At 47.2% G+C, this 25,454-nt stretch overlaps 1 protein-coding gene across 2 annotated transcripts in view; it reads left to right on the plus strand.

Annotated features, from left to right (window-relative positions):
* SRRM4 (serine/arginine repetitive matrix 4) overlaps positions 1–25,454 on the plus strand; it is a 145,363-nt gene that overhangs the window by 103,668 nt on the left and 16,241 nt on the right. For both annotated transcript variants that reach the window (XM_042843180.2, XM_042843179.2), the window contains exons 3-8: positions 1,841–1,927; positions 4,932–5,006; positions 8,091–8,117; positions 10,665–10,715; positions 14,390–14,488; positions 16,311–16,461. In XM_042843180.2, the coding sequence (XP_042699114.2) occupies positions 1,841–1,927; positions 4,932–5,006; positions 8,091–8,117; positions 10,665–10,715; positions 14,390–14,488; positions 16,311–16,461 (490 nt within the window). The remainder of the gene's footprint in view (positions 1–1,840; positions 1,928–4,931; positions 5,007–8,090; positions 8,118–10,664; positions 10,716–14,389; positions 14,489–16,310; positions 16,462–25,454) is intronic.

Here is a 25,454-nt window from a genome sequence, read left to right on the forward strand (position 1 = left end):
GATTGACTTGCCCACGGTCACCCAGGCACAGCCGGGAATTGAACACAGATCTCCCGAGGCACGGGGCTGTGCCTTCCTTCCTGTTGTGGACTAGAGTGCGCCTCAGTCGTGAGTAAGGGTGGCAGACGCTGGCCCCCTTGCAGCGGTGATAGTCTGGCTCCAGGTAGCTATGTAACTAGAAGATTGCTGCTCTCCTGATGCTGGCCAGAGGAATATATTTGTGATGGGACCTGTTTCTCCATGTTAAAATAAACTAGTGAGCAGATAACTCGGGGGGCCAGAGAGGGAGGGGCATTCTGCTTGCTACACATTTACCACCTGAGCCCTGGCAATGAAGGAGAGTTTCTTTACACGTTCCAAAAATACTTTGCTGTTCAGTTATTCACGGCTCATGAGGAAAACATTAGCATCACGGTTAGTTTTGTAGGGCTATAAAAAAAAGTGTATTAAAAACACTAAACAATTGGCTTTTTATGGTAGCGTCATTTGGTAGTAATTCAAGCCCTAGATAAGACCGATTCTACCCTGGGCCTGTAAAATGCAGCGAAAGCCCTGAATGTAAATCAGTGACAGCTGCAGAACAGCTCCTCCCCCTCCCTCTGCAGCCTTGTCATTCTAAATATCTTCATGCTCTGATGATTTCCATGTATCAAGACTTTGTTGTTAATACTTGTCCTTTCTCTAGCTCCTATTCCATTCTAGTCTGGTTCTGCATCGGAGGATCTCAAAGCACTTTCCAAATAGTAACTAAGTCTCACAACATCCCTTTGGCACAGGTGTCATCTCTCATTTTACAAATGGGGAAACTGAGGCACGGAAGCATGCAAGCAAATGTAGCCACTAAGTTTGGAGGCCTCAATGTTAGGGTTCCCAAACTGCGACATTCTCCCTCCTGCAATTCCAATTGACCTCTGGGGATGCTCAGCACTTCTGAAAATCAGCCCCCTGCTGTGTGGAATTTCCAGAAGTGCTCAGGGTTGGCTTAGCTGTGTGCCAATCACCAGTAAGCACATTTGAAAATCCCACTCCATGTGACTGGAACAAGGTGTCACTGGGGGTCAGTGACAGAGCCAGGAATACAACCCAGGAAACCTGTCTCATTATCACTAGCTTTACTCACTAGACGGCACTTCCTCCCTTCCTAAGAATGTTTGGTTTGCTTAACGGATAACCACAAATTAACTGTCATAGTTTAAACTAAGTGCCCCAAATTCATTTAACTACAGTATTTGCATTTAATTTAAACATAATGAGATTATGTGCTGTATGTTCCAAAATGTAAAAAAAAAAATACCCAGGAACATATTTTTCTGAGGTTTAACAACTGTGTAAGACAGATATATCTCATTATACTACCATAACACCTCAATAAATACGTTTTTGTAGTCAGCTGCTGTTTAACATACATTAACTCTTATTAAATTTAGAGAAATTTATCTGGTTGCCATAATTATTGTATGCGAATTAAATGCCAATTAATTATTTAAAACATATTTACCAAGGGTAACAAAACTTATAAATCTGTTATGGAGCTGTTAACCTTAATAAATATTTTTAAAATAATCAACTGGCATGTGAGTAACATACAGTAACTATCTCATTATATATATATGTTAAATCCTGAGAGGAGACAGTTAATTTAAAGCATGACCAAATTGCTTATGACATGGTAGTTAAGCATATACCCTGCATTATAAATCTGCCATGAAACCCAATCTTTCATGGTACAACAGGAAGATTCGGAAACCGTCCTTCAATCAGGACTATCTGGGAATTGAGGAAGTGGATGAAAACAACATTGATTGAAATGGGTCAACTGATTGTCCTTTTTTCTCTCAAGCCCCTCACGCGATGAGGAGTACACGCCACCACCCCCATCCCGGGGGAAGAAAAAGAAAAAGAAATCCACTCGTAAGAAGAGGAGGAGGTGAGTTCAGAGAGGGGGAAACCCCACAGACTAGTGGCTGCTCAGATCCCAGACAAAGGAAAAACATCTCCCAGGCTAGGTGACAGCTGGGAGCGCATGTGATCCTATGGGAACGACGATGTTAGCTTCTAGGAAGGAAGGGAATTGTTTAGCCTGGTTCCAGGAGGTATAACTAGAAGCAATGGGGTGAAATCAAGAGAAAACAGCTGAATATCAAGTTAAACGTCCTGACAGTGAAATCTGTTAGGCCACGGAATAGCCTCCCAAAGAGAAAACAGGGGAAGACCCATCTCATGGGACTTTTAAAACTAGACTGGGCCAGACACTAGGAAATGGATCAGAGGGCACAATTCTGCACTAAGCACCCATATAGGGCTTTAGCCCCAGACCCACAGGGGTATGTGGACTCCTAATTTACAATGATTTCAAATTAAGTGCAAATTAAAAGCATGCCCCTGGGTTTCTTGCCTGTCTAATCTCATATTACTTTCAGCGGGACTTCATGGTGCATGTTCTGTTCTGTTCTGTTAAGGTCATTCTACCAGGCCTGGGTGACCAGATGTCCTGATTTTATCGGGACAGTCCCGATTTTGGGGTCTTTTTCTTATATAGGCGCCTATTACCTGCCACCCCCGGTCCCGATTTTTTACACTTGCTGTCTGGTCATCCTAACCAGGCCCATCACCAGGGCGTCTGAACACCTTGATTGTATCATAGCAGGACTCAGACCCATAACCTTAAGCCAGCAACTACAGGGCAGGGCTGTGCTGCCAGGACCTAACGCTCAGGGATAAGCTGTGTGTGAAAAATCAGTGCCAGGAGGTGGCAGCCGTGCAAAGCGGTGTCAGCTCCAGCAGCCTTGAAATGGGAAATTCCACCCAGCACACTCAGCTACAGTAACACCTGCTGAAATCAATGTGATGTCTTCATTGCAATCAAACCAGGCAGAAATCCAGAGCCTGGGTTTGCATTTCAACATATTGCTAGAGGGGAAGAGTCCCCTGATTAAAAAAAAGGCCAGGGAGAGCTGTGAAAAAATAAATCTGCTTTTCAGAACTGTCATTCTCTGACTGTCTGTAAACATAGCAAAGCACGGCAGTGTGGTCTAGATGAAATGACTATAAAGTGGGTGCACAACTGGTTGAAAGACCAAACTCAAGGAGTAGTTACCAGTGGTTCACTCTCAAACTGGGAGGACATATCAGGACACGTCAGTCCTGAGTCTGGTACTAGTCAACGTTTCCATTAATGACTTGGATAATGGAGTAGAGAGTATGCTTCTGAAATCTGCAGAGGACGCCAGGCTAGGAGGGGTTGCAAACATTTTGGAGGACAGGATTGGACTTCAAAATGATCTTGACCAATTGGAGAATTGGTCTGAAATCAACAAGATGATGTTCCCAGGTAGCGTGTGAGATGACATTCAGTAAAGATAAGTGCAAAGTACTACACCGAGGAAGGAACAATCAAGTGCACAGTTACAAAATGGGGAACAACAGGCTAGGCTGTAGTACTTCTAAAAAAAAATCTAAAGATTATAATGGTTCACAGATTGAATATGAGTCAACAACATGGTGTACTCGCAAAAAAGGCTAATATCATTCTGGGGCGTATTAACCAGAGTGTCATATGTTAAGACATGTGAGGTAACTCGCTCACTGTAGTCAGCACTGGTGAGGCCTCAGGCCTCAGCTGGAGTACTGTGTCCAATTCTGGGCACCACACTTTAGGAAAGATGGGGACAAATTGGAGAGTGTCCAGAGGAGAGCAACAAAAATGAGAAAAGGTTTAGAAAACCTGACGGATGAGGAAAAGTTTAAAAAACTGAGCATGTTTAGTCTTGAGAAGAAGATTGAGGTGGGATCCAATAAGTCTGCAAATATATTAAGGGCTGTTATAAAAAGGACAGTGATGAAGGTAGGACAAGAAGTAATTGGTTTAATCTGCAGCAGGGGAGATTTAGATTAGAAATCAGGTAAAACTTTCTAACTACCGGAGTAGCTAAGCTCTGAAATAGACTTCCAAGGGAGAGTGTGGAATCCCACAAACACCTGTCAGGGATGGTCTAATCCAGCCTCAGTGCAGGGGCCTGGACCAGAGGACCTCTCAAGGTCCCTTCCAGTCCTACATTTCAATGATTCTGTAAATATTGGGACCCAGGAAAAGTCAGTGCTTGGATCCCAGCCTGGTTCAGTCAGATGCTAGACAAGCTTCCCCCAGCTCTACGAATACATTTTCACCTCCCCCCCCACACACACAGCATCCCCGCCCTCCAGGCTAGGGGCCCGACTCCCCACCACCACATTTCAGGGCTCAGCAGTCAGCGTGTGACCCCCTCCTCTGCAAACTGCCATGCTGGCTGCGGCAGCGCTCGGGATCAGACTCGCATTGAGGGGGAAGAGACCTAGAACTGGCGAGTGCATTTGAGGAGGGAGCTAGGGCGATGGCCGAGGAAGGGGGATCGTGTATGAGCTGCAGCCAGGGCTGTGACGGGGGGGGGGGGGGGATCCCCTGAGTCCTTGGGAGAGGGGGGCAATGCAGTGACGGTGGGGATTGCACTGAGTTCTTTAGGCTGTTCTCAGCACAGAGCTCCCAGTCAACACGAAGCTGCTTATACCCCCACCACGCAGCGCTGGAGCTTGAGCAGAAATGTCGCCAACGTTTCTGTCGGGCCATGGTGGGGTGTGGGCACTGCTGCAGCAGGTTGGGCAGTGTTCTCTGATTCTCACGAAGCTCAACCCGGACCTGCAGTCCTCTGGGCTTCCCCTGCACGCTGCCTGGCTGCTGTGCTAAATTCAGGGGTCTTTCGTGATGGGAACAACACCCGCCAGGGAGGGAATGAGGTTTCGCTTGTCCTCTAAGCAAGGACTGGAATGCAGGTCTCCTGGGTGAAAGGCGAGTGTGGTAAACCCCTCTGTCCCCAGACGCTCACCCCCAGCAGACAGACTCCTCCGGCTTGGAGCACCACGTGCCCAGTAAGTAACGTGTTGTCACTGTTCCCCAGGTCTCCATCGTATAGCCCCTCGCCTGTGAAGAAGAAGAAGAAGAAGAAAAGCTCTAAGAAACGAAAAAGAAACAGGTATTCCCCCTCAAACGCTCAGCCCCGAGCCTAGCGCCTGCTCCTCCCCAGGCACTGAGCCCAAGGCGGTTGAGTGTAGCTGGGTGGTTTGAGTTAGAAGGAGGCTTAGAGGTAAAGGGTGTCCATGCTGCTCGGCCCGCTGTCTGGGCAATGTTGGCGCCTGTGGGGATGGCCAGTGTGACATCTATGCGCCCCTTAACTCCCACGTTACCCTGTGCTAAAGTGGGATGTAGCTGGTGCATGGGAGTCCCTGGGAGGGATCTTGGCTGACCCAGGGAGCTCCCACTGCAGTGGGATCTCTGACACCCTTATCACCCCACCCACTCTCAGGAAGTTAGTACCTGCATTGGCCCTAGCAGGGAGCAACACCTGTGCTCTTCCAAAGGGTTGTGCAGAGCCTCTGCACAGGAGTGCAAGGGGCAGGGAGGCTGCCAGCTCTCCCTCCCTCTCTTCCCTTGCAGACCTTGCAGGGCCGGGCATAATTCAACTTTGTTCTCCGGAGGCTTTGGCGTTAACACGTGGGCCGTCCGCATTGCTCACCAAATGAGTGTCTGTCTGTCCGCAGACTCCTGCAGACAGCGCGGGGCCAGGTTTCTTTCCTAGCCATTGACTCTTTCGGCTTGTTCCCCCTTTTTTCAATGGAAGCTTAAATTCTGCAGAATTCTGGGACCAAGCAGCTGTAGCACAGCCTGCACATGCCAGCTCAGCCCGACTGCTCCCGTACGGTCTCAACGCCAGACCGTTGAAACCTGCCCAAATGTCACCCTGCACAACTCAAGGAGGTGCAAACGCTCATGAGGCAGCGTTCTGATGTCCTGGGGGTGGAGGCTCTAGAAATAGGATGGAAGGCTAGGACCAAACTCAAAGGCAAGGTTTATAGGAATCCCTCTGAGCCCAAATCATTGCGTTTCCCCGGGCCCTCGACCCCTGTCATCCCATTTCCATCCTGCTTTATTACTAGCTCAGTGAGCCTCAAAAGAACCCAAATATTGGAACCAGTGACGGGCTCGAACACAAACCCTATATGCCAAACTCAGCCCCCGCCCCCGCATCTCTCTCCCCCCCCTCCCCCCGGCCCAGCCCAGCCCAGCCCAGCCCGAACATTTAGAACAGCTCGGGTGCACATCTACAGCTGACCGTCCCAGCAGGCATCTCTCTCTCCAACAGGCCAAAGGCAGATCTGAATGCCTTCAAAGCAGGAGACCTGCTGTGATCTGGACCTAGCTCCAAACTGGCTAGCTCGGGCCCATCTCTAATGTAAAGAACACGATTAAATGTTTAAATATCAAACATTCCAGTTTCTTCTTCCAACCACTAACCCAATATTTGCTGAGAACAATGGGTGCCATCTTCCTCGGAAAGTTCATGTATTTATAATTGATTGAACCAACAAGCCAGGACAGTCTTACAAAAGGGACAAAACAAAAGGACTAAAAAGTGAGCCCAATACTCAAGAAGAGAGAGAGAGAGAGAGTGGGACAGAAAAACTCCTCCAATGCAGTTCACGCCAAAGAAGCATGCCATATTCCTCCCTAGATTGTACCCTGCCCCAGCAATGACGGGCCCGATCGATCCTCTGCTGCTTTGCACGTGGTGTAGCCATGTAGGCCGTGCAGAGCAGGGACAATCCATCCTCTGTTCAGAACAGCAGCCTTTAACACCTACTTTGCACAGGTGGAAATGGTGACCCCCGGTGCAAAGCAGTGGGGAACCAGGCCCACAAACGTTGATGGAGAGGCTCCAGCTTTACACCAGCGTCCCTGAGATCAGACTTGGGCCCATATAGCTGTAGTATTAAATGGGGTGTTGGACACTGTTAGGGGGCTTTCCCTTCACCCCCTTCCCTGGTTCTTGTCACGCAGGCAGAAAGCAGAAGGCCAGAAGTCCGAAGTGCAGGCAATGTTTATTGGGGTTAGTTTCAAGCAAGCGTGTCCAGAGCTCTGACACCGCTGAGCGTTGCTTCCCAGTGCCCCGTTCCCCCACTCCTTAGCAGGCATAATTTTACCTGCCCTTGGTCCCACCTCTTACAATTTATGGTCATGTTCCATTTGGGGGGGTCGTGAGTCTGGGGGAGAGGGGGGAGGGAGGTTTTGCTACGGTGAGGGACAGGCATTGCTTTGGCCTTTTAGTACATCGTATACCTTTCCAATCATCCCCCATTGCCCCTCCCGACTGATTGCTTGACCTTGCCTTGAGATAGGAGTTGAGGCAGTCTTCAATATATTATATTCCCACCATGCCCAGTAACACTTTCGCTGTTCTTATCTATTCCCATTATACTAACAACCCATCTGGCTGGGCAGAAGCAATAGTGTCTTTTTTCTTTGTTCACGCCTGTTAGTAAGAATATAAGAATATCAAAACTCAAACGGGCAAAACAGACCCAAACTTCTATCTCTGGTGAATATACAGGCCTGAATCCTACATTATCATTACTAACCCTCCTAACAGGCATGTGTATAGAATCAGCTCACCTAGAACACAAGTCCTGACCATTGCATCAGTCCGAATCCTGCCCTCCACCATCACCAGGGAGTAAGGCCTGTAGAGCAAGAGAACCACCATGGTCTGGTTTCAGAGAGGCCGGGCTAGGTCCCCCACCCCACATTTAACCCAAAGGCAAGGATTTGGCCCAAGATAAAGAAAGCCCCACACTAGCTCTGATGGAGCTAGCGCACTAAAAATAGAGCGTAGCTGCAGCAACGCAAGGAGCGGGAGAGACTAGCCACCCGAGTACGTGCCCAGCCTCTCAGATTGGTACATACACGGGGCAGCAGTAGCTCTTCCCACCACTCATGCCTCCACGGCTAGACTATTTTTAGCATGCTGGTGTGGGTGTGTCTCCCCAAGATGGGACGTACATCACCGGCTCGCAATGTAGACATATCCTTAGGTAGCGAAATGGCAGCTGAGGTCTATTAAAAGGTCCTTGTTGGGTGGACTCTTCTCTTCGCCATTTTAACACCTTTCCACTGTCTGTATGAGGGAGCTAGTCTGAAATGTGTCAGTCTCTGAACAAATGCAGCAGTGTGTGTTGATTCCACAGTGACATCTACATTCAGGTTATATATTTGCTTCTTGCAGGTTATCTTCAAAGAAGAGAAGACACAGGTAAGGGCTCTGAAAGCTTTGCCACCCACTTAAGCAGTATAGGGTAATTCTGCCCACCTGGGGTGATGGGAAACACCATTGGACTCGAGGGAAGTCCAGATTTGCAAGTGCTGGCGCAGGAAGGTGTAAGTTTTACCTAGCAGAGCTTATGAAATGCCCTAGGCTCCCCCTCCACCCGCAGAGCATCTGAGGTTAAAGCTGCATTGGGCCATCTCAGCCTCTTCCATTGGGGTGGAATTCAACTCTAAGTGCTGCTTGACCTGAGTGGTGCTTGGGTCTCATGGTGGTCTCTCTATACACGGGTGAATGCTACCGCTGGTGAACTTCTGCCAGCATATACAATCATAGGCCATGCACTAAATCCAGCTCCTGGAGTGCATATTTATATCTAGGTTAAGGTTAACCCTTCCTTGAACAGGTAAATATTAAAAGGGAGAGTGCACAGACTTAGACGGACCAGTACAGGAGTCATACATTCACTGAGTGTTATTTTTGCCTTCCTATGTGCAAGGGCATTTGGAAGATTTTCTGCAGTGGTGTCCTGCTGTGCTGTTACATCAAAGAGCCTGACAGTTTTCCCTTTATGGATCCCGGCTTTGAGGCATTCCGATAGCTCCTGGGTTTTAATTTGTCCCTTGGGTACCACAGCACTGTCAAAACCAGACATCATTTGCAACCTTGTTAGCTGTGAGGGTCCAGTGTCAGTGAGTGGAAGCCACCCTCCCTCCAACTTCGCTGCTAGTTTAAAGTTCTTACTCTGATTGCTCAACGAGGCTGGATGGAAACTCCTTCCTAAACATACAGATTTCGGGGCTCAACGTATAACTGAGCAAGCTAGCATCTGATGTCCGTTTCCTACTGTGCTGGCTGGGGCTTGATCTGGACTGCAATTAAAGGTTCCAGAATGTGGATTTTAATGAAAAACGTGGGTTCCCAAGACAGCTTCTAGGGGGTTTTGTGGTGGGGAGAGGTGCAGCTTCAGAAAGCTGAGCTCAGGAAAGTATGAAACCTCTTTCTAGGGGCAGATCTATAGTGGCTTGGCCTGCATTCTGAAATTGCATTTCTCTCATGGTGTGATTTACCAGCAAATCTACACTGTGATGAGAATCCATCATCTGAAGGGCCTTATGCAGGAAGCTCATTGTATCCTACTGTAATGGTCCCTCGCTCTCCCTCTCGGAGGGAGGCCACTCAAGCTGGTCCTATCAGGCCAGGACCAGAGTCTGCAAGACAGGCAAGAGCCCCCAATAGGAATGGGTGATTAATAGTCCCTGTCAGGTTTTTGCCTGGGTTTGGGTGGCTCAAGCAATTAGCCCTTAAACCGAGTCTATTCGGGCTGGCTGTGGCCTGGGCGGAGCTCAGGCAGCCAGCAAACAAAACAGTCTCTAGGTGAGCCAGGCCTGGGCCCGAGGAGGCTCAGGCAGCCCGTAAGCAAAACGGTCTCAGGGCTGGGTTCAGCCAGCAAACAAACAGTCTTTTAGGGGAACTGGGTCCTGGGCTTGGAGAAGGATAAGCTACCAGCAAGCTACAGTCTTTCAGGGCTGGCTTTAGCCTGGGGAGAGTTCAGGCAGCCAGCAAACAAAACAGTCTACAGGTGAGTGGTAAGGGAAGCTCCTCTTCAGAGCTAGAGCCTTCTCTCACAGTGTAGGGGGTCAGCCACCCTGGGGTGGGGTGGCAGGGGGACGCGGGCCCACCCTACTCCACCGCGTCCCACCCCAGGGACCTGGCAGGGGCAGAATCGTCTGCCCCTGCGTAAGTTGGGATCCAGCCGCAAAACACCGACTGGGCCACCGCTGGCTCTGCAACCAGCTGCTTCGGGGCTGCCCCTGGGTCACTTCTTGCCACCCTGGGGTTCGGTACCTCTAGCCTCCAGGCTTCTTCCAGCTCCTCGGGGTAGACTGCAGCAGGCACTCCGGGCCAGACCTCGTCGGCATCTGTGGATTGGGCACCGCCTGGTGAGGGTTCCTCTCGGGGATGCAGCAGAGCATCCTTCCCCTCCACAGGGTCTCCCCCAACTGTGCTGCAGGGCCGGCCTTTTATACTTCCAGCCACGCCCCAGTACTTCCGGCGAGGGGGGCGGGGCGATCTAGGCTCCACCCTCCAAGGGGAGTGTAATGGTCCCTCGCTCTCCCGCTCGGAGGGAGGCCACTCAGCCTCGCTACACCTACTCATTGAAGTCTTTGGCTCTATGGACCCAAGTCACCGCTGCTTTATTCCAGATTTACACTGGTGTAACTCCACCGATACCAATACATGTATATTCAATATATAGTTTTCATCCACTTTCTCTATAAGGCAGGTGGGATGATTGATCCCTTTGTTTGGGGCTCATAAGACAACATGTGTTTTTACTGAAATACAATGGAGCAGATTCTCTCTACGGGGATAAGTAAACCCAAGTCCATTGGCGTGAATGGAATTGTGTCCATTTGCATCAATGGTGAACAAAACATGCTGGTGATTTCTGAGATTCAATGTCCTGTTAGTTTGATTGTTTTGGCTGATTAGAACTGAAATCTTCCAATTAATTAGCTATTTCTTATTTAGTTCCTCAAGCCCAAAAAGTAAAAGAAAGGAAGAAAGAAAACACAAAAAACAGTAAGTAGAGACATACTGAACTATCCAACGTGTTTTTGCTGAACTGTCCCTTTAAGAGTCATGGATGTGTGGGAGGTTTTGGTACCAGAAAACTGTTCTTGGTATTGTATGGGGTTAGCCACAGATGGGTACCCGTCACAGTAAACCTCCTCTTGCATTTTGAAATCACATGCTTATTTTCCAGCTCAAACAAGGGATGTTTTTATCCTTCCCAAGGAGGATTTGAATTAGAGCTGGTCAGTGTTTTCCAAACTTGAACATTTCAAATTTTGAAGCTAGAAAAACTTTGTATTGGGGATGGAGGGGGACGGGGGGGGGGGGGGGGGGGGGGAATCCAAAAAAGTTTGTAAAATGTTTGTCCCTTTTCTCTGACCAACTCTACTTGGAACGTAAAGATCAAAGCATCCGGGGCTGCCATTTCAAAGGGCAGGGGCTGCTCAGTGGCAGGTGCAAAATACACCACTCGTACTTGGCCTTGCTGGGTGCTTGTGGAAGATTGAAGTACAGCACCTCCGAGAGATGGCAATAGTGTCAGAAGGAGGCTTGGCACATGGAAAGCCCAATGATCAAATTTTCTTCATGCTGTAGGGACAAAGGCATTCGAAAGCAGCAGCGTGCTTAGAGGATGCACGCTCCACACATGCCTCAATCTTGCAAAATATATGCATTCACGTGTATGTATGGTAATTGTGGACACAAGGACTTCATGCAATCGGGCATGCAAAGGGTGGCTTGGGTGTACAAGTGTCCATTTGCACATACAGTGTATGCAATCTGCATGCACAACGTGGGAACAACAGGCACCATTACCTGTGCAATATGCGCATATGTAATTTACACCCATAGCATGGGACCCTCCTTTGAACCTATGATCCCAGAGGTGGTGAAGAGCAAGAGATGTTTCAGGGAGCAGAGGGGCAGTTTGTTAATGTATGCTAACGCAGCTGGGACACTACCTCAGTCTTTAAAGGGCATCCAAACCCCTGCAGGAGGGGTGCACTCAGGAGCGGAGGCTGAGAAGAAACGTGACCAGCACTGCAGAGCGCAGACCAAAAATGACCCCTGACTCTGAGACACGCCACTCCATGCCAGGACAGCCCAGCTTGAGACGAATGATCACATGCCTGCCTGCAATGTTTAATCTGTGACGCAGTCCGGATATGCCCCCCCCCCCCCCCGTTGCTTTCACTCCCTTAGGGCAAGGTTGCAATTCCCTGACTCAGGAGAGCTCACACCACTCCAGCCAAAATGAGGAACACCCTCTATGCACGCAGCACGAGAGGGGTGTTGTGCTCCCCCTATTCCTTTAACTCCTGCCTTATCTCATACTAAGCACAAATAGCCCCATTGATTCCCAGCGGGGTCACTCATGGAATAAGGCACCACTGACTGTAAGTGTGGCTAGGGTGACCAGACAGCAAGTGCGAAAAATTGGGACAGGCGGTGGGGGGTAATAGGAGCCTATATGAGAAAAAGACCCAAAAATCGGGACTGTCCCTATAAAATCAGGACATCTGGTCACCCTAAGTGTGGCAGAACCTGCCGCTAAGTAAAAAAGAGGAACCAAAATAAATCAGGCGAAGGAAACCGTGTGGTTTCAAGGCAGGAGCTGTCCCCAGGGCCGACTCTGATCTCTTGAGCTGGGTTTTGATCCAAACTGCTAGAGTGTCTCTGGTTTGAGCCAATCTGCAGTGGGCCTTTCCCGGCAAGAACACAGCTGGCTACTCGTTCACTGGGAGAGAGGAGGAAATGTTCGTATCACAGCTTCATTATTTGCGGTGTGTGGCTGGTCACCTAAGGCAGATGGTACCATTTCTGCACCCTGATGGGATGGCAAAAGCTTTAAACGCAAGATTAACGAGGATAGTAAATGGTGAAGAGCGAGTATTCTTGCTTTCACATGAAGGCACAGACACAGGTCTTTGTACAAGGGGCAAATGTTCACTATTGCCCCCACTCCAAGCATTCAAAAGTCATGAACCAACCCCCCCAAATCATAATCGGCTTGAAATGGTGAGATTTTTTAATAATAATAATAAAGGTGGGGTTCTTCTTATTTGACTCTTGAGGTTTTTTTAGGTTGCAGCTGGGCCACATTTCAAAGCTTTTCTCTGCAGTGATGAAGGCTAGAAAGGTTTCTGTTGAGTTTCTCACCAAATTTCATGCCTCCAGGAGCTGGGGCTTTAAGAAAAAACACCAAATATCATAAGAGTTGTGATAAGATCACACAAGTTGGCAACACATTCCCCAAACATTCCTGTGAACAAAAAACCAAACCTGTCGAACTGGCCAAAATCAGCACAGAGCAAATAAGAAGAAGATACAAAAATAGTCAAACCAAACAGCCAACGAGAGTCTAAGTAAATGTTCACCCAACTGCTTTTGCAATGTTCAATCTGCTCTGGGCGGGATGTTCTTTTGTATTGGGGGAGATGCAGTTCTCAAGCAGATGGGCTGTTGGTTTTATTATAGGTTGATTTATTACACCCCAATCGTGTGACATGTGGGCAGAAATCCAGAATTTCTAAATAAAACAATGCATGTGGCCAAATAACAAAGCCGCAAAATTAGATCATGCCCCAGCCCGCATGCTAACAATCCCCTCCTGGCTAACAAATCACTATCTCCATTAGCTGGCACCTGCCCCCTCCTGGCTAAAAATCCAGGCTTCACAGATACCTAAAATGTCACCACATATGGGCTCTGACCAGCCACCGAAAGGAACAAATGCTGACGCTTATAGCTTGCCACCAAAAGCCCCGTCATGCCCACTGCAGAGTGCAACTCGAGTGGCAGACAACAAGAATGTTACAATCAATTGTAACTGCTGTAATGGAGCAAAGGGGGAGTGGAACAGGCCTTGGGATGCTGGGGCACATGCATGCATCCCTGTGCGCCTGTCCCTTTCAAACTGGGTGGTCACAGGGCGCATGACTAGGAGCTAGTACATGAGCTACAAGAAGACAGATCTAAGGCTTCCTGACTCTTAAGCCAGGGCAGCACATGGGATTGACTCAGGAAAACCTACAGTGAGAGGTCTCTGTAGTAGCCAGGAAAGGGCTACCTGCGGGGCAAAGATGTGCCTCCGCATCCCAGCTGGAGGAAGCAGGGAAGGCGTCCGTCACCGTGTATTTTGTGTTATTTTGAGCCTCTCTTGCATCTTCTGCTTATTAATAAACCTACCCTGTGGAAAGGGACGTGGGCCTAACCTCGAGAGTTTCATTTGGAGTGACCTGGCTGCTGGGACTTCCCACTTGCCCAGAAATAAGGAGATCCCAGCCTGCAGAATAGTTTGTGTTACAGTTGCCCAAAGGATGTTGGCTGATCAGACGTGCTCTTCCAGCCTGGCAGATGCACGGTTTCATAGAGCTTAAGGTGAGACGGGATCGTTCCTGTCATCTAGTCTGACCTCCTGCATTGCACAGGCTGTAGAACTCCACGCTGTGGTTCCTGCTTCGAGCTCGGTGACTTGTGGTTGAGGTACGGCCTATCTCATGGAAAGGCATGAGGTGTCCATCTGTAAACTCCAAGCGATGGCTAATAAGCCTCACTGTTTAGAAAAATGTGCCCCTTATTTCCATTTTGTCTGTTGCCAACTTCAGCTTCCGTCCACTGGATCTCGGGCTGCCTTTGTCTGCTAGATTAATGAACCGGTTTCTTTCCACTCTCAAAAGCTCTCGTAGCCGGCCACGAAAATCCCACCGCCACCGCCATCGTCACTACCACTCTCGCTCAGAGAGCTCCGAGTCCCTCTCCTCTAGCTGCCAAAGCAGGTAATGGTGCCATTTGCCGAGTTGATTTTCCTTTTGCCTAGCTTCAGAGCTAGCTCGGGCTCAGTGTAAACCACCACCACGCACTGAGATGCTCTGTCTCCCTCTAGTGGTGGCTGGGTCACACAGAGAGGTGGTTGAGCTGCTGCTATCTTGGGTTGGGTATTTTTAGCTGAAGCGGTAGAGGCTCATGCTTTTAGATCTAGAGGTGTCAGGTTTAATCCCCGCTGCTGATGATCCTGCCAGGGAGGCAGCTTAACGTCATCCTAGTTTCCCAGGGCGACAGTGACCTGAAGGCACATGACCAGCCCAAGGCCTATGCACCACTGAACTCCCACTTTTAAGCCCTTAAAATAGGTCTTGGTACATGAGTGACTCTCATCCCCGGTGGATCTATTTGCCTTTGTCACTAAACAGCTGCCCACTTTGACACGAGTCGCCATCTTTGTTTTGGGCATGGCAGAGAGGGTGGTGGTAAATGCCAGGGTTGCTGGGCAATGGAAGAGCTGCGTGAAGGGATCACGTTAGACCTGGCTCGGGTCACTCTGCCATTTACACAAATACTCAATTTTAAAAACAAAGAAGATACTTTAAGGAATTTGGTGGCAGCAGTTCGTGAAGAGTTGTTGATCGCTGGAGGAGGGAATGCAGTGTGAGGACAAGACAATCATGGAACATGTTAGAGCAGGCGGACAGGGCTGCATTCTCTCAGAGGCATGTCACCTCCGGGGTTTTAAGCCCCCTCCAAATAGAGATGGAGACAAGCCACAAAAGTCAGATCCAGGTTTCATCTCCCACCCTAAAGCACAGGGAGGTTTGGAAACAGGGTTTGCGTCCAAGCTGTTACCAAGTAAAACTTGATCTGACTCCAGGTTTGGATTCTGAACCCCTCCAAAGTTCAGAGGTTTTGGATCAGGGTCCAAACTCATCACGAGTTGCCCAGTTTCAAAACATTAAGAAAACTCGAATAGGAATAGGAATCAGTATCCACCTTTTCTCTCAAATTCCGGCAGCCAGCCATAGCCTCGGCTGCCTCAAGGTAGCAATCAAAGGATTGAAATTCACCTATGTGTAGTGGACCCATAACGACCCCAAGCTCTTACACAGCACCTCAGTCAGGAGATCTCAAAGCACTTTATGAAGGAAGTAAGCATCGTTATCCTCATTTTACAGATGGGGAAACTGAGGGCAGGGAAGTGACTTGCCCAAGGTCACCCAGCAGGCCAGTGGCTGAGCCGGAAATGGAATCCTTGTCTCCTGAGTCCTGCTCCCGTGCTGTATCCACTAGGCCACACAGCCTCCTGTAAGCCTGGTGCTGGCTCTCTGCACAGGAGTTACTTTCACCCAACATGCGGAGCCAACAGATAGGGGGGGCCACTCACACGTTCCCGGAATACTGGGCATCCCACTGCTTCTAGGAATGGCGGGGGAAACCTTTTTAAGAGCGTGCCTCTACCCCCGCCGGCATCATCTCGCACACACGGTGCGTTCAGAGTCATGCCACACGGGCGGGGGAGTGCCATCTTGTAGTGCACACAGCCCTGCTCCCCTGCCATGACCTTGCATGCACGATGCGTTCGAGGTCATGCCAGTGGCCGCAGAGTGGCGCACTCTTAAAGAGGTGTCCTCTGTCCAATACCATGTCCGGGTTTGTCCCAGTATCAGACAGGGCACTAAAGCACACTACAAGAGAACTGTCCGGTTTATAGCCAGATGAATGGCTTCCTTACGCGGAAGATGGGACATTGTTGGCACTGCTGCAATACAAATCAATAATACTCATAATAATTCATCATGGTTTGATTTTACGTTTCTCTTTCTTCAGGCACAGAGCCAGGTCTCGGGAGGAAGGCCATAAAGCAAGACGAAGACGCTCCCAGCACTGTTCAAAGAGCACTGAGACGCAAAGCAGGTCTGCAGAGGGTCAAGCCAGCCAAACCCTTCAGATCTACAGCTTCCTCTCGGCTAAGGAAGTAGTAAGTATTCTGCATTCTGCTTCCTTGTGCAGACTAGCCACAGAAACTTGAGGGGGAAATCCAGTATGAAATTTTTATAACTCAATTACAGTTATGTTAGACAAAGTTGGTTTAAAACTGTATTATTTATTGATGGTGCTGTTCTCCGACGTATTAAAAGTCATTCCTTTCCCTCAGCGCTTACACACTGGGGGTGGGGTAGGATAAGCCTTTAGTCTATGAATAATGAATAGGGGACATTTAACAAAAAAAACAGCCTCCAGCGATGGTATTTTACAGGGACGTGTTTGTTATGCAGTCATTGCTCAGCTGGATGTGAACTTAAATTCGCTGGTCTTTGTGCCCAATAGTTTAGTCCTTTGGCAGGGGGGAGGTCAGGAGAATCAAACGTATATGAAAGAAACATTTACATTGAATGAATTGGGGATTTTTGGCAGGGGATGTTTGTTGACTTTCAGGATTCTTTTAAGCTCATCGCTCCTCTTTGCTGACCAACCAAAGGGCCAAATTCTGAGCTTGTAGGCAGCTCCTCTTGATAGGAACGGGGGCTGTGTGTGCAGCCAAGGGTAGAGTCAGGTCCAGTGTCTTGAGGTATCTTTTCATCTACATAGAGAGAGAGAATATAATCCATGTCCTAGAACCTGTCTTCATCTTGAGAGAGAGAGAGAGAGAGAGAACTACATAAGGACCTGATTCTCCACCACACTGCACCTTATACAGCACTGTGCAAAACAGGCGTAAAGAGCTGTCAGATCGGGATGAACTCACTTCGCACAGAGAGAAACTATTACACGAGGTGCAACCCAGTGAAGAATTTGGCCTGCGTGTGTACAATATTAGGGATGGGTCTGAACCCCAGCACTAAGCCCTCCAAGCCACCATACTTGTAAATGTTGTAGGCCTAATTCTCACTTATACAGCAGATGTAAATCAGGAATAACAGGACTGGACTCATTAGCTACACCGATGTAAAACCAATATTAGTGAGAGGAGAATCTGCATGTGTGTGTTTATACATATAGAGAGAGATGCATACACATGTGCACACACCTGTGTGATACACACACACACACACACGCAGAGAGAGAAATATTTCACAGAATGGTGAGCTGTGAAGTTTTTATTGGCATGAAATTTCGGATGGCTGCATTACTGGTGACTGGTGAAACTGAAAGAGTTAATCGCTCGTGCCAAAGGATGGCCAGTCAAACTGTTACATTGCATCACACCATCATGTTTTCTGTATAAACCACTTATTTTACAGACAAACTCTTTAAGAAATCTTTTAGAGAGTTTAAAAATGCCTTTAGTTGGTACTATTTTTTTCTAGTCCTCTGTCTCCGAAGCCAGGCTCCCTCATGAGACCAACTGCCACAAAGGATAATAACTACAACATTTTAGAAACTTCTAAAGATGATCTCAGATCGAGCATGGTACATGCAGTCTGCACTCCTTTTGCATAGACGTAAATGACCACACAAGGCAGATAAAAATCAGCCTCCGCATGTTTATAGATATAGCTGCAGGTTATGGGTAAGAAATATAAGTCATTGGGACATCTATATTCTTTCTACTTTAGCCTACTAACATAAGCAAATATTCTAATAACAAAAATCTATCCGTATATTTAGTAGGCAATGTCAGTGTTCTCCCTTGTCCCAAAGAAAAATACACACACTCGGGCCTTGAATATCATGTAAAGAATAACTGATGATGGAAAGATGAATAAACATTAATCTCATGCTTTAGGAATGACCAGACACACCTATTTTGTGGGTTCACTCTGCCTTTTGTGGATTAAGTGATCAGGTCTTTAACTAGGGCAGGATGAATATTTTTCCATTAAAACTCTTTTTGATGGAAATTTGGGTTTTTAACTAAATTAAAATTTGCATAAAATATGTGCTTTCTGCAGAAAATTTTGACTATTTGTTGAAAAACTGGACATCTGAAAACCTAAGCTGAAAAACCAAAAAATTTCGATACAGCAATGCTACCATGATCCTTCATGGGGGTTGTAGTTCCATTGATTCATACCACCCATTGTCCTCTGTGGGCTGGATTCCCTAGTCAGTCTATATCTCCCATGATGCACCATGGCAGCTCAGTCAGAGGAGAGCTTATGATGCATGATGGGAGATGTAGTATGACTAGGAAGCCGGGCCCATAATTGAGACTGCAAGCATGAGAGCTCAAACAGCAACTCCCAAGAACCACTGCGGCAGCATGCGTGAATCTAAGTGTTTTGGTTTTGACCAAAAGTTTTTTGGTTCCTCCCTTCCTTTTCTGTCACCCCCCCTCACCCCCCAAAAAGTTGAAACTTTCTTTGGAGGGGAGGGAGTGACATGAATTATCTTTTTCATTTTCATTGGTATTTTCCACAAAGAATAAAACAATTTTCTAACCAGCTCTATCTGTAAATCATTAGAAAAAACACATTGTGCTATCCATTGCATCTCTCTCTCTCTCTCTCTCTTACTTATATACACGTGGGTGCACACACGCACAGTAAGACAACCAATAATTTCATGCTTCTTTGCTTTTCTGTAATAAATTTCCTAGCCTCTTCCTCTATTTTCTCTCTGCTGAACAATTAATAACAAGCAGCCACAATGGAAACCTACTCAGAACAGGATTACATGGCTACCCCTCGGTGCACTGAGAAACTGAGGGTAATATGCAGGATCTATTTTTAAACAGAGAAATAACAAGCCCCCTAACCTGCTGTCGCTGTTTTACTCCACACTGATACAGATATAGTTCATGCTGCTGTGCTTTTAGGAAGTCTTAGGTGAAATGAACAATATAAATACCTGTGGGATATGAATCTAATTGCCTTTGTTGTATCTGATGGCGATGACTGCAGACTGTACACCAATACCTCTCTCCAGCGCCCTGACTTCCACTGACACTCCTTTTGTCAGCAGCTAAAACAGACATAGTCTTGAGCCAAATTTTTAGCAAGCCCATAGGCAGGTCTGGGGTACAGTTATTTCAAGCAGCCCTAATTATTTCTGTGCTAACATGAAGATGGAGGAGGGGAAATGCCAGCCAAGGCAAAGAGTGTCTCAGCATGAGCTAGGAAGGTTTCAGAAGCCTTGCAAGAGCGGTTGGTTTTGACTACATGTTATTCCATGTTTTCCAGCCCTTCTTTTGGTTTTAAATAGGGAAGGAGTTTCTTTTAACACCCCCGCGGCCTGTAAAGCAACAAACAGTCTCCTTACAGTTCAAGGGTAAAAGAAGTTTAAAAAAAATCTTGGGTTCTTTGCGTATCTAAATATGCAAATTCTGGTTTCTATTTTTTAATCCCGGTCTGAGACCTGCATTGTGCCCAAATCCCGGCACTGTTTGGGGCTGAAGTCGGGTGGAACAGTCTGTCTGACCGGGGCTGGAGGAGTATGGGCATATTTGAGCCTGAGCGGAGAACGCTGTCTGCAGTCCAGCAGCGGGTGGGCATGGGCTACAGCTCTGCCAGTGCACCTCACCCCTGGTCTGCAACACCCCCAGCTGTTCCCATTCAAAGCCTCCCCAGAGCATTTGTTTCCAACCATGTAGGCTGATGAGATTTCGCAAGGCCAACAAACGTTCACTTTGGACTAGGCTGGAAACTCCCACTCCAGTGGCTGTCTGATGTAGGCCATACGGGAGTGTAGACAGACATCCAGCAGCAAACAGCAATGCAGCGATAAACACGCCTCACTGTGACATCCCTCTGTTCCCGCATATGATAGGCGTCTGGCCTCATTTGAATAGACTCAGCCTAGCCTTGGGCAAGGACCCAATCCTATGCTCTCCGTGCTGGCAAAGCTCTCCTCAAAATCACGGCGGATCCTTTCATTGAGTTTTGCTAGATTCAGGAATAGAGGGTTGGGCCCTTTGCGGTTGTATCTTAATTCCATGCACCGATATCTTTAGACAGAGCCATGCGCTTTAACGGGACTTAAACACAGATCCTCAGCTGGGGTAAATCAGCAGCACTCCATTAAAGCCAAGGGACTCATGCCAGTTTACCCCAGCTAAGGGTCTGGCCCAGAAATCAGTAATACGGTATCTCCCTAAAAGCTTGCAGAGCCATGGCCCTTTTCTCCCAAGTGACCCCTGTCAGCAGGTGGCACGTCCAATTCCAGAAGCTCATCAGCGATCTGTGCTGACTGTCTAACCTGCTGCCGTCATGAATAGCAAGACTCGATGGGGTCATTGACACACATGCTTTATTCCTTTCATTATGAGCGTGCCAAGAAGAAGAAGATTAGGCACTTCCTAAAAAAGAAATTAACGCTACTTTGAAATGAGTTTTACAAAAGACATAGACCCAGGAAAGAAATCCTCCAACTATAAGCCGTGCCATGCAGAGTTACTCATGGCAAGATCTCATTCCCCATATGGCTGAGAAAATGTATAGCCATATCTCTCCACGGGGCTATTTGAAGCACAGTAAATGGACTTGTTCGGTTTAATTGGAATACTTTTAGTGATTGTATTTTTGTAATCTGTTAGGCTGTGTGGCCTCTTGATGTAGGATTTCAGTAGAAATTAAATTCTGAAGTGTAAGCGATGGCCTCTTTATTCCCTCCCCCCTTTCATTTTGATTAAATAATAATTTGAAACAGAGAAACAATAAATAAGTATGCGGGCTCCCTCAAGGGCAGCTATAGATTCCCCCAGCAAAAGCTAAGGGAAGCAAAGTCTCCTGAGGTTATTTAATTACTTCTTAGAAGTTGGGGAGGTGTGGGGAGGGGAATCCTAATCTTCACACAGAGCAAATTAAGGCCATAAAAGACTAGGCACTTTAAAACATGCCCTCCCCCTCCCAATAAAAGATCATTAGAATTCACTTGAACTCTGTACAGTGTTTCAAAGATGGTGTTTGGTATAGTTCGTATGCCTGATGCTTCTTCATACGCAACAAAAGGAGGGAGAGTAGGGGTGATCAGTGGTGAATTTCGCCTCAGAGCAGAGGGCAGCAAAAGGACTGTTCACCACGTACCACCCCTCGTAAGTCCAATTTTGAGGGCTGAAGTGATGCAGATGCTGGTCCTTTGGTGCAGGGTTGAATTTTATGCCAGCTGTCTGAGAAATAGTGGAAGTCCTTCCAATTAGTTACATCCTGGTTGTCACTAATGTTGGGGGAGGGGGAAATAGACAGCTATTCTCCTTTCCCTGACTACCTGCTATTACACCAGGCCAGGCCCTCTGGCCTTCAGATGTGAAATATGCAGCACCGGGCATGTATTTCCTGGTGTTTCGTCTTACCTCCGTATTGCTGGTACAGGTACTAGGTAACTCAATGGATAGCTGAGCTGGGTATAGTATGCAAGTCCCAGGCACTTATGAAGTGTCAACAGTGTCTCTAGCACAAGAGATCATACGGCCAAATCCCGAGGTCTTTACTCAGGCAAAACTCCCCATGGAGTCAAAACTGAGCAAGGACCATGGGATATGGCTCACTGAAGGCTGGGTGTTAGGGGTGCAATGATTGTGTCATCACCTCTGGAAATGTTATTGGCCATTTGAATAGGGCAAGGAGGAGGAATTGGACAGGGAGAAAGGAAAGGTCAAAGGGGAGAAAATCTGGATCCCATATCTCTTCTCAATGTGGACATAAAGTTTCAAGAGTTAACCTAATTTTTAAAATGTTGACACAAGGAATGGAATTTGCAAGGGGAAGAGGAGAAGATTTAGCAAAATTTTTTAGCACGTGCTTAAAGTTAAGCATATGTTTAAGTCCAGTTGACTTCAGTGTGGCTTGATTACCTTCTTAAGTGCTGTGCTGGATTGAGGCCAGAAGGAGGAATGTATTGACTCTCAAATTATTAAATGACCTTGCAGTATACCGAGAACAATGACCACTTTCAAGCCAGACTTTAGCAAAGCTGAAACAAAAGCAAGTATCTCAGTTCTTACAGGCACCCTAAGGGGGCTACTTTGGAAATGCTGGGAGCAAACAAAGAAACATTGAATGGGTTTCCTGGCAGAGAGAAGAAGGATCTTTAATTTTTAGGACATTGATAGGGTGAGGGGAAGGACAGACATTTGTACCTGCAGAATCGGCCAGCATCCTTCAGCATGAATGCTGGAAGAGTCCAAACCCAAGATATTCTGACACTTCACAATTTATCCAAAGATTCCTTACCTGTGTATTCATAGAATAGCTTGAATTTTATTTTCATGAACCTTTGCTTTAAATTAAAAATAAATATAGGGGCTGGGGTGTCAAAAGCCAGACAAATCTAAACCTAGGTTCAGCTCCATTCTTAAAACAAATCTGGCAGCATATTCCAGTCTATATTCCAGATCCGTATAATGAATGATCTCAACTAGCTTCCCCATATCTTGAGGTAGGAAATGGGCGAGAAGAAAAATCATTGTGTTTTTTGCCAACAACTAACGTAGTGGAGCTTCAATTCTCACAGGGTTTTTAGGCCTTATGTCTGTGCTTTCCAATGACCTAAGGGTTGATGCCAATTCAGTGGGAACTGGACACGACTCCGCTGAAAATCCCAACCTGCGTTAATATGAACAGTAAATAATGATCCTGTGATATAGTTTGGGGACCATCAGCTAAGTTATTTTCACACACAATATTTGGGGATCAATGGGTTCCTTTTCCAACCCATGAATTGCTTGTGTATTCTGGGCCTGGCTGCTCCCACTGGAGTCAGTGGTGAAGTCTCCTATAGAGCATCTGGGTTCATCACTAATTTTGGGGAAATCCTCTGATGGAAGATGGGAGCATTTCTTTGCTGGGAAATTTCTGTTCTGTGTAAAATGTTTTCTGTGTTCCAACCAGCTCTACTCAAAAGGTATGTGCGGGTCTGAGAAAAGGCATCACATTGACTCCCTTGTTTTTGGACCACCATTGCCCCAAAGCACGGAACCCCAAATATGGAGAGTGTGGTGCAGCAGCTAAAGCATTGGACAGTGACTTGAGAGATTTGGCTTATGTCCCAGCTCTGCCACTAATCTTGTGCAAGTCATTTCCCCTTTCTGTATCTCAATATCCCATCCTGTTCAATGGGGTTGGTGATACCTCCCTCAGAAGTGTGATTGGGAGCTTTCGTTCCGTAATATTTGTATCCTGCTTGGAGATCCTCTACTTCAAGGCACTAGCGGAGAGCAAAGTGATCATGGCAAGGCTTGGATCATCAGCCTGGGCCATGTTTCGACAGCTTTTCCTTTGCAGTAACTCCACTTTTGCTTTAGTGGTCAGTGATTTTCACCTACTATTGTTGCAATGCCGATTTGCCCCTGCCGCCGAATGAGATCCTACCACCCTATTTAGCAACTCTTGGATTAGACTAAGAGAACAACCCGCTGTGACGGGAAGCAGATGATGTGAGCAAGTAGGCCTTCTGAGACGGCCCCATCTGACTGGCTGCAGAAAGTGTTATGGGACACTCTCAGTGTGAACTGTGACCTCTGGCGGATCCGTGTTTGTTCTGACCCCAGTGGGGAGTCGTACCGAGGCAACATGTCTCTGTTCCACTGGACCTGCAGCCCAGGTTCAAAGCACACAGCCTTAGAGCATTGTGATGTGCCTTTGTGAGGGGAATGGTCAGGAGTCATGAATGACGCCCGTGTCTTTGAAAGCCACCTTGCACAGGAGCATTTCCTGCCCTGGTCACATTAGTGTTCTTCAGCATTAAGCTTGCATCGCTCCCCTCTGCACAAAGCAATGAGGGACGGTATTTTATGTATCAGCCAAGTAGAGGTGCATGTTGTAAAAACTGAGGGCCAGATCCTCGGGTGGAGGGGGTGTGAATCAGCCCAGCTCTGGAGCAACACTGATTGATACCAGTTGAGGATTTGGCCCTGGAGCTGTAGTTCCCAACATCATTTGTAATAAACCAATATCTATTGAAGATGTTTCGTCTAAATACACTCAGGGCCCTGATCATGCAGCCCAGTTGCATTCAGTTGGTTACTGCCATGAGTCAGGGCTACTCATCTGAGTCTACATTGCAGGACGAGGCCCCATGTTATTTATTAAATTAGATCCCACCAAAGACCCTCTGAGATCCTCTTATAAGCAACAGCACATTTATTACACTGTCCTTGGACCACACCCGCCACCACTCTGACTGCTGGTTGGGAACACGGCCCAGTTCCCACTGATGCCACTGGCAGGACTTCCACTGAATTCAGTAGGGTTGCCAATTTTGTTTGGGTATATCCCTGGAGGTTTCATCACTTGACATAATCTTTAATTAAAGATTAATCTTTAATTCCTGGAGACTACAGGTCAATCCTGGAGGGTTGGGCAACCCTAGAATTCAGTGGGACTTGGATCAAGTCCTTATAGAGATTTTCAGGGTTCCATCTGACAGCCATCGAATTTTGGCCCTGACCCTGCAATCAGACCCATGCATGTGGACCTGGGCCCCGCAAAGACCCCACTGATGTCATCGGGATCCTGCACAAGTGCGGAGATCTGCCAGCATGCAGGCCCATTGAAATCAGTGGGGCTGCCTGTGGCCTTAGGGCTTTATCCATACAGATCAGATTGCAGGATCAAAGTCTTTGTTTTCCCCCCAACCTTTCTCTAACACACCGCAGGGAAAATATTTTTTCTTCCTTTCTTTTTTTTAATTTTTCTCAATTTTATTTTGTTTTTTTGAACTTCAATGTATCTGTGGGCCAGCATGAAATCAATGGGGATTTATTTAAATCAGTGGCTTTTCATCCCAAATAATCAACCTAGAGGAATTTACTAAACAACATGATTAAAAACAAAACAAAAAAGTCTTGAAATTTAAATAGAAAAGAATCAAACAATTGACGGTGAGGATTTGAAGAGAGGGTTTATGTTTTTTCTTGTAATTTGAGACTCTAATGATGGACTTATGTTGCCCGCTCTTCCCTTTTTCTTACACCTTACCTACTAAAGGAGGAATTCTTGATTGGTAAGTGGATGCTATCCGCAAGACACTAGGGAATTTATTAGAGGTCACTCGAGAGCATTAGCTATACCTTCTACAGGGGGAAAAAAAACA

This window comes from Chrysemys picta, chromosome 15 (genome assembly GCF_011386835.1).
Source record: "Chrysemys picta bellii isolate R12L10 chromosome 15, ASM1138683v2, whole genome shotgun sequence".
NCBI lineage: Eukaryota > Metazoa > Chordata > Testudines > Emydidae > Chrysemys > Chrysemys picta.